This window comes from Orbicella faveolata, unplaced genomic scaffold (assembly GCF_042242905.1).
Source record: "Orbicella faveolata isolate gen_17 unplaced genomic scaffold, um_ofav_v1 contig_24, whole genome shotgun sequence".
NCBI lineage: Eukaryota > Metazoa > Cnidaria > Anthozoa > Scleractinia > Merulinidae > Orbicella > Orbicella faveolata.
This window is the reverse complement of record NW_028301552.1, coordinates 25,045,360-25,054,737: the sequence shown is the minus strand read 5'-3', so window position 1 is coordinate 25,054,737 and position 9,378 is coordinate 25,045,360. Positions and strand designations below refer to the sequence as shown.

Here is a 9,378-nt window from a genome sequence, read left to right as displayed (position 1 = left end):
TGAAAACTTGCCATGACAACGCAGCAATGACGTACGTACGCTTCACATTTCAGGACTTTACGGCGATGAAGCACTGCTAATCGTCTGCTTTCTTCTTGTTCTTTTACTTTAAACAATAATTTTAGAGAAGGGAGCTTTTGGAAAAGATTATAAGTTTGAATAAAGATAAGTTTGCATAAGTTATTCGGCTCTCTCTATGATTTTATATTTTTATCAAAAGAATTGTCACGTTTTTATTTTTTTTTCTGGATTCTATGTATTGCATTGTTGATCATTGCTTTTATTTTATTTGGTGGCTCCTAAAGGAGCCGTTTGTTTTTTTGTTTGTTTGGTTTATCCGCCTAGTCCCTCGGTGCAGGCTTTCAGCAACCGCTTGGCTGACCGTTCGTTGGCCTCGTATTGGTCCCACAAGTCGAACCGTTTGGTCTGGAGGTCGCGGTATTTACGTCGTTGGATCCTTTTGAGTTTCCTGTCCGACACAAGGCGGATCTGCAGGGCAGTAAGTTTGGCCTCTTTGTACAGGAGTTGAATTAGGAGGTACAAGGGCAGCTGTCCACGTCCGGAGGCTCGGCGGTTGAGGCCATGGTGCCACCCCTCAATGTCATTGTTGGTCCTCACGGCTTTCTTAAACACCGTCCAGTCTACCGGGCTCCAGGTGGTGCCACTGATCCAGTTGCCGGTCACGTACTCAGCCTGCGTCCAATGGAACACGCATCCCTGCAGTTTGACCTGCGGCATCACTTTTCTCAGGGCTGCCCACACTGCTCTCAGGGCGTGGTGCCAAAAAAAAAGTCTCACCTTGAATTAACACAAGTTCACACATTGTGCGTGGGTACGTGTGGCAAGAAAACAACAATACAGTCTTCATTATCAGAAGTTCTGTGCAACTATACGCGCAATAAATCAAATACATTTTGCCTCAATGAAAAAAAGGTTTTGAGGGCAGTTTGTTAAACAACGCGCGTTAAGCCATGGATGGTTTTCGAAGTTTTTCAAATACGATCGGCCATCGATCGATCAACGGACTTTGTTTGAGTTTGTTGCTATGTAAGTGCTACAAGTGAATGCTAAACTACGCGCGTAATCAAACAAAGATATTTAGACTCAATCGCACTTAAAGAGGGGGACATGGGGGGGTTCTGAACACCGCAACACCGCAGGGTAAAAGTCGTTGGATGGTTTTCAAAGTTCTTCAAATACGATCGGCCATCGATCGATCAACGGACTTTATTTGACCTTGTTGCTATGTAAGTGCTACAAGTGAATGCTAAACAACGCGCGATATTTAGACTCAATCGCACTTAAAGAGGGGGACATGGGGGGGTTCTGAACACCGCCAAAAAAAATAACGAACACCGCATCACCGCAAGAAAAGTCAACGAAACACCGTCACCACAACTCGTATTTTAGCGCCATGATTCATTCATCTACACTTAAAACAATACCTTTATACCTCAATACTTTTCTACAAAATAAACACATCACAACGCTTTTCACTACGCATGTGTCGATACTGCTGATGCATGTACATCAGTTTATTTGCTCTTGTGAAGAAACCTTGCGGAAGCTAGGAAGCGGACGAAGAAAAAAGACAGGAGCCTCGAGAGATGGCCTTTACCCCAGATCCCTCTCTTCTTTTACATGTACTTCGCTCACTTTTCTTGGTGTATAAACCCACAGACTGAATCCCTATCTTGACTGGAAGTATTGCTTTCCGGAGCTAGCTGCGTTTCCGTTCTTCCCTTCCTTTCTTTCTTCCCTGCCGACGCGACATCTGAATATATTTTGTTGCCGATAGTTTTTGCCACCTTTTCCTTTGTTGCGTAAAAAAAAAGCTGCGCAGTCAATAATACATTATATTCGGCCTTGGCGTTTCCAGAATTTCCAGGATTGTTTCTGCCCTCGCTCCTCCACGTGTCTACCGAACACTGAGCTCCGAGTGGTAGGGGTCGAGTTACTTGTCAAGTTATGTATAAATAAAAACAGCTTCGGATTGGCAGCCGAATCATATTGAAGATTGACTAGAAAGTGATGGTCTGTATTTTGTTACAAATTATTAACCTCAATGGTACGTGTTTGTCATAAATTAGCATGGATTAACGAAGTTTACATGCTAAATTTAGGTCAACTTAAGGTTTGAGAAAGGTAAATCAAAAAACCCCAGCACCGCAAACAATTTCATTTCACCGAACACCGCAGCGTGAAAAACACAAACATCGCACACCGTAGGGATTGAGATCACCGCAACATCGCAAGTTGAGATTTTATTCACCGCATCACCGCATTAAAAAAACATCAACACCGCAACACCGCAAATCCCCATGTCCCCCTCCTTAAACTACGCTAAGATCTTGGTCGCATTTTAGGTTCTCTACAGGGTTACAGTTTCTGAAATTCGATCGCCCATCGATTAACGAGCGCGAATTACCAACGAGCGTATCAACAACATCGGTATAGCGTGGGGGACATAGAGAGATTAGAGTGAAACTGACAATTACAAACATGTCATCAAGATCGTATTTATAAATGGGACGATTGTAACAGCTAGGCAAATAGAGACGATCTTGTAAGCATATATACAGTTTAATTATATCATGGAGCGAAGTAACTTCTTTATGGAGCGAAATAACTCTTGTATGGGGCGAAGTGACTTCGATTATGGAGCGAAGTGACTTTTGGTTGGGGCGAAGTGACTGGGGGTGAAATGACCATGGGGCGAAATGATCGGATACCGTACTGTATCTGTGCTCAGTGGAAAGTTGAGGCCAGTGTCAAGCTCAAGTTTGTCCTCAAGTAACGCCACCAACCATCGCATTCTCTCGGGGGACAGTCTATGTCACTCGATTATCTCGTTTTCTCGCATATGATCTTTCCCATGTATTGTCTGGGATGTCTAGTTTGGATGGTCAGAGCCCCGACGCGACGCCCGCCATTTTTAAACTCGTGGATACGCGAAGCGTAGAAACGTGTTTGTTGCGGGGACTCCGATATCCAAATGTGTCACTTACTCACTCACTCACTCACTCACTCACGTGTAGTCACTGCTCGTAATTAGTCGGCCCGAACGAGAGGAGAATACTAAAAAACATCTGGTGAGGGTCGAGGCGAATCTCAATGTAAGAGCATAAAGTGTACACGCCTATACACTCCTATACTGCATCGTAGAGAATTATACAGTACGATACATGCTTATACAGCACTATACATCCTTCTACAGCACTACACACCACTATACAGCACTATACACCCCTAAAAAGCACTATACAGCGCTATACACTCCTATACAGCGCTATACACCCTTATACAGCACTATACACCCCTAAACAGCACTATACACCCCCATACAGCAATATACACCCTTATACAGCACTATAAACCCCTATACAGCACTATACACCGCTATACAGCACTATACACCCCATACAGCACTAAACACCGCTATGCAACACTATACACCCCTATACAGCACTACCCTATACACTACCCTACCCCTATACCCCTATACCCACTACCCTATACCCCTATACAGCACTATACACCCCTATACAGCACTATACACCCCATACAGCACTATACACCCCATACAGCACTATAAACCCCTATACAGCACTGTATACCGCTATACAACACTATACACCCCTATACAGCACTATACACCCCTATACAGCGCCATAGAACCCTATACAGGACTATACACAGGTATACACCTAAATACAGCACTATACACCCCTATACAGCACTATACACCCCATACAGCACTATAAACCCCTATACAGCACTATACACCGCTATACAACACTATACACCACTACACAGGACTATACACCGCTATACAACACTATACACCCCCACACAGCACTATACACCGCTATACAACACTATACACCCCTATACAGCACTATACACCCCTATACAGCGCTATAGAACCCTATACAGCACTATACACAGGTATACACCTAAATACAACACTATACACCCCTATACAGCACTACACCCCCATACAGCACTATAAACCCCTATACAGCACTATCCACCGCTATACAACTACTATACACCCCCATACAGCACTATAAACCTCTATACAGCACTATACACCGCTATACAACACCATACACCCCTATCAAGCACTATACACCCCTATACAGCACTATACACCCCCATACAGCACTATACACCGCTATACAACACTATACACCACTACACAGGACTATACACCGCTATACAACACTATACACCACTACACAGGACTATACACCGCTATACAACACTATACACCCCGACACAGCACTATACACCCCCATACAGCACTATACACCGCTATACAACACTATACACCACTACACAGGACTATACACCGCTATACAACACTATACACCACTACACAGGACTATACACCGCTATACAACACTATACACCCCGACACAGCACTATACACCCCCGTACAGCACTATACACCCCTATACAGCAATACACACCCCTATAGAGCACTATACACCCCCATACACTCCTAGAAAGCACTAGACACACCTATACAGCCCTATACACCCCCATGCGGCACTATACACTCCTGTACAGCACTATACACCGCTATACAACACTATACACCCCTATACAGCACTAGACAACCCTATAAAGCACTACACACCCCCATACATCACTATACACCCCTATACAGCACTATACACCCCCATACAGCACTATACACTCCTGTACAGCACTATACACCGCTATACAACACTATACACCCCTATGCAGCACTAGACAACCCTATAAAGCACTACACACCCCCATACATCACTATACACCCCTATACAGCACTATACACCCCCATACAGCGCTATACACTCCTGTACAGCACTATACACCGCTATACAACACTATACACCCCTATGCAGCACTAGACAACCCTATAAAGCACTACACACCCCCATACATCACTATACACCCCTATACAGCACTATACACCCCCATACAGCACTATACACCCCTATACAGCACTATACACCGCTATACAACACTATACACCCCTATACAGCACTATACACTCCCATACAGCACTATACACCCCTATACAGCACTATACACCGCTATACAACACTATACACCCCTATACATCACTATACACTCCTATACAGCGCTATAAAATCCTGTATAGCACTATACACCACTATACACCCAAATACAGCCCTAAACACCCCTAGACAGCCCTATACACCCCCATACGGCACTATACACTCCTATACAGCACTATACACCGCTATACAACACTATACACCCCTATACAGCACTAGACAACCCTATAAAGCACTACACACCCCCATATAGCACTATACAGCGCTATACACCACTATACACCGCTATACACCACTATAGACAGCATTATACCGCACTATAAAAGCTATACAACATTATACACTACTATACAGCACTAAACAACACTATAGAGCACTATACATCGTTATACATCGCTATACACTCCTATACGACACTATACACCCCTATACAGCACTACACACCCCTATACAGCGCTATACACCCCTATACATCACTATACACCCCTATACAGCACTATACAACCCCATACAGCACTATACACCCCCATACAGCACTATACACCCCCATACAGCACTATACACCCCTATACAGCACCATACACCGCTATACAACACTATACACCCCTATACAGCGCTATAAAACCCTATACAGTACTATACACCACTATGCACCCAAATACAGCACTATACACCCTCTACAGCCCTATACATCCCCATACGGCACTATACAGCCCTATACAGCACTATACATCGCTATACAACACTATACACCCCTATACAGCACTATACACCCCCATACAGCACTATATACCCCTATACAGCACTAAACACCGTTATACAACACTATACACCCCTATACAGCACTATACACCCCTATAAAGCGCTATAAAACCGTATACAGCACTATACAGCACTATACATCCAAATACAGCACTATACATCCCTATACAGCACTATACACCCTGTACAGCGCTATACATCCCTATACGGCACTATACACCACTATAAAGCACTATACATTCCTTTACAGTACTATACACCCCTATACAGTACTATACATCCCTATACAGCAGTATACATCCCTATACAGCACTATACACCCCTAAACAGCAGTATACACCCCTATACAGCATTATACATCCCTAAACGACATTATACACCCCTACATAGCACTCTACATTCCTTTACAGTACTATACACCCCTATACAGTACTATACATCCCTATACAGCACTATACACCTCTATACACCCCCATATAGCACTACACATCCAGCACTATACACCCTTCTACAGCACTATACATCCCTATACAGCACTATACACCCCTTTACAACACTCTACAGCCCTAAACAGCACTATACACCCCTATACAGCACTGTACACCCCTAAACAGCCTTATACACCCCTGTACTGTACTATACATCCCTATACAGCACTATACATCCCTATACAGCACTTAACATTCCTATACAGCTTAAAACACCCCTATACAACCTGATACAGACACTGTACAACACTATGCATCTCTAAAACACGTATACAGGCCTATGCATTCCCAAACAGCTCTATACAACCCTATATAGCAGTATAAATTACTATACATCCGTATGCAGGACCTCTCGTGCAAACAAAAAAAACCCTCTTTAATGCGAACGACTGCTAAGCAGGCTGAATAAAGTGGCTTTAGGTTTACAGGACTTTTAAATATTCATTGTTTGGGTTTTCCAATTATTAATTAACAACTTCTGTATTGTCCTTACCACGACCAGTACTTATGAATAGAATACACCTGGGCCGTAGCTGAGGTTAAGGGATGGGGTTATTCGAATAGGACTAATGACTTTTCATTTTGGACAGTTTCTCGAGCAACAACACTACCTATTCATCCTGTGTTAAATGTATATTTTTTCAAGTTTTCAACTGCTTTGTAAGTTATGTCAATAAAATCTTGCCTTTTCATAATAAAGAATATTATATCTGGATCTAAAGTTGTGTTTTTTGTGTGTATTAATTCATATAGAAACCATGATGATTACGAATTATATAAATTATACACAAATAGTGTAGGAAATGACAAACAAAATACAATTGCTCTGCATACATACTTTTACAAACATCAACAATTTTTAAGTTAGTCCAAATTAAGTTTTGTGTCTACCCTTTTTTGGAGTACTAGCTTAACTTTGTTCGGCAACAAGAACAAGAGTGCTACTAATAATATTAGTATAATAATTATTGCAGCATTTCATACCAAGTTTTAAAATGTTGAATCCCCAGATATTAAGGACTTAATTCACTGATAACAGTTCTTATGACAAGCTTTCTATTGACACTGATGTTACAGTAAACTGCTAACAGTTCTTCCGACCAGCTTACTATTCACACTGATGTTAGAGTAAAACTATGTGCTAATTCTACCAATCTTGTAGTATCCAATGGATAATTTCTAATTTTGATGATACCAGATGCCCTCTTGAGGAGGATGAAAAACAGTTTCTAGATATATCAATGTATAGTGTTATGGGTGATATGTTATGTATAGTGTTATGTATAGTTTTGTGGGTGTCTAGTGCTATATAGGGGCGTCTACTGCTGTATAGGGGTGTATAGTGCTATATCAGGGTGTATAGTGCTGTATAGTGCTGTATAGTGCTGTATAGTGCTGTATAGGGGTGTACAGTGCTGTATAGTGCTGTATACGGGTGTATAGTGCTGTATAGGGATGTATAGTGCTGTATAGGGGTGTATAGCGCTGTATAGGGGTGTGTACTGCTGTATAGGGGTGTATAGTGATGTATAGTGCTGTATAGTGCTGTATAGTGGCGTATACTGTTGTATACAGGTGTATAATGCAGTTCAGGGGTGTATAGTGCTGTATAGGGCTGTATAGTGCTCTATAGGAGTGTATAGTGCTGTATTTGGGTGTATACGGGTTTACAGTGCTGTACAGGGGTGTAGAGTGCTGTATAGGGGTGTATAGCGCTGTGTAGGGGTTTATAGTGCTCTATAGGGGTGTATACTGCTGTATAGGGATTTATAGTGCTTTATAGGAGGGTATAGTGCTGTATAGCGGTGTAGAGTGCTGTATAGGGGTTTATAGTGCTGTATGGGGGTGGTTATACAAAGAGATTAACAAAAGATAATCGTGATAACAGAGCACGTATTCTAACAACCGTTGTCCTTGGTGTAAGAACACATCTTACTTCAAAGACCAATGAATTCTGTTATTATTTCTCTAGCAGCTTCATCATTGAATTTGCCGATTACTTTCTTATTGGATTTATCGTAAAATTTACTGTTTTCTGAATAATCACCATTATCAAATTTGTCTTTATTTTGAAGAAATCCTTATACTCATCTTTTGTTTGGTTTCATTGAACTTTTCAAATGAGTCCATATAGTCGTATGGATAAACACCTTTCTTTGACATCACATCAAGTGCTTTCCTTGAAAAACTTCAGATGTATATTTTAATGATTCCTTGGGCAGATTGCCGACTAGTTTAGCCAAACTAGAACTCATGAAACGGAAACTATCAATAAATACCAAATTGTGGCCTAACAAAAATGCCATATATTTCTCCATATTATTCGGGATTATTAATGTTGATTTCTTGCTCCTCACTCGCTTTCTTATTGGTATATGTGTCATTCTTGGCTATTTGGCCAATCTGGTGCGTTTTAAAATGGGTCTAAGATTATGAAATATGACTGTTATCTTATCTGTTAATTGAAAATTGAGGTTGCAAGCCTAATGAGCAGACACTCTGTATTTAGCTGTCACATGACAATGATCTCTGACTCTTTTGTACTTGTTGGTATACTTCTTGCGAGAAATATGGTACTCTATTGCTTGACTGGTTTATTGAAGTTGTATTTGACAGTATTTCTGCAGTATTTCACGTCATCTATCATTTTTTCCATGGATTTGTAAACCGCATTTTCACCTCGGTAAATTTGAGCTGGTTTGGAATACTTGTCATCATAACAGCAGACGACTTTATAACTGAATCCGCAATCAGTATGTTTTTGATAAGCTTCAGTATATGAATCATTATCATTTGGTTTACAAGAATCCACTTTTTCTGCAATTGCTTCGAAATCAGCATAGATCACAAATGGTGCTTGTAACTGTCGGTTGTGATTTTGAAACTTAATTTTCTCACTTTTCTCAGGCATTTTTATATCTTGTTTACCGTTAATAACAATACACTCAGTCTTGTGTTTACTGAGAATATCTTCAGATGACAAACACAGTAGACGGGAGATACAAGATTGTTTTCTGTGCTCATGTTTGGTTTGATTGTACATGAATCTATCGAAG

The 9,378-nt window shown here is 41.3% G+C and overlaps 1 protein-coding gene across 1 annotated transcript; it reads right to left on the bottom strand.

Moving 5' to 3' along the window:
- Nucleotides 1-239: 239 nt before the first annotated feature.
- Nucleotides 240-859, bottom strand: LOC110049294 (uncharacterized). Its single transcript, XM_020755083.2, has one exon. The coding sequence runs from the start codon at nucleotides 736-738 to the stop codon at nucleotides 334-336; it is 405 nt and encodes a 134-aa protein (XP_020610742.2). The 5' UTR covers nucleotides 739-859; the 3' UTR covers nucleotides 240-333.
- Nucleotides 860-9,378: the final 8,519 nt, after the last annotated feature.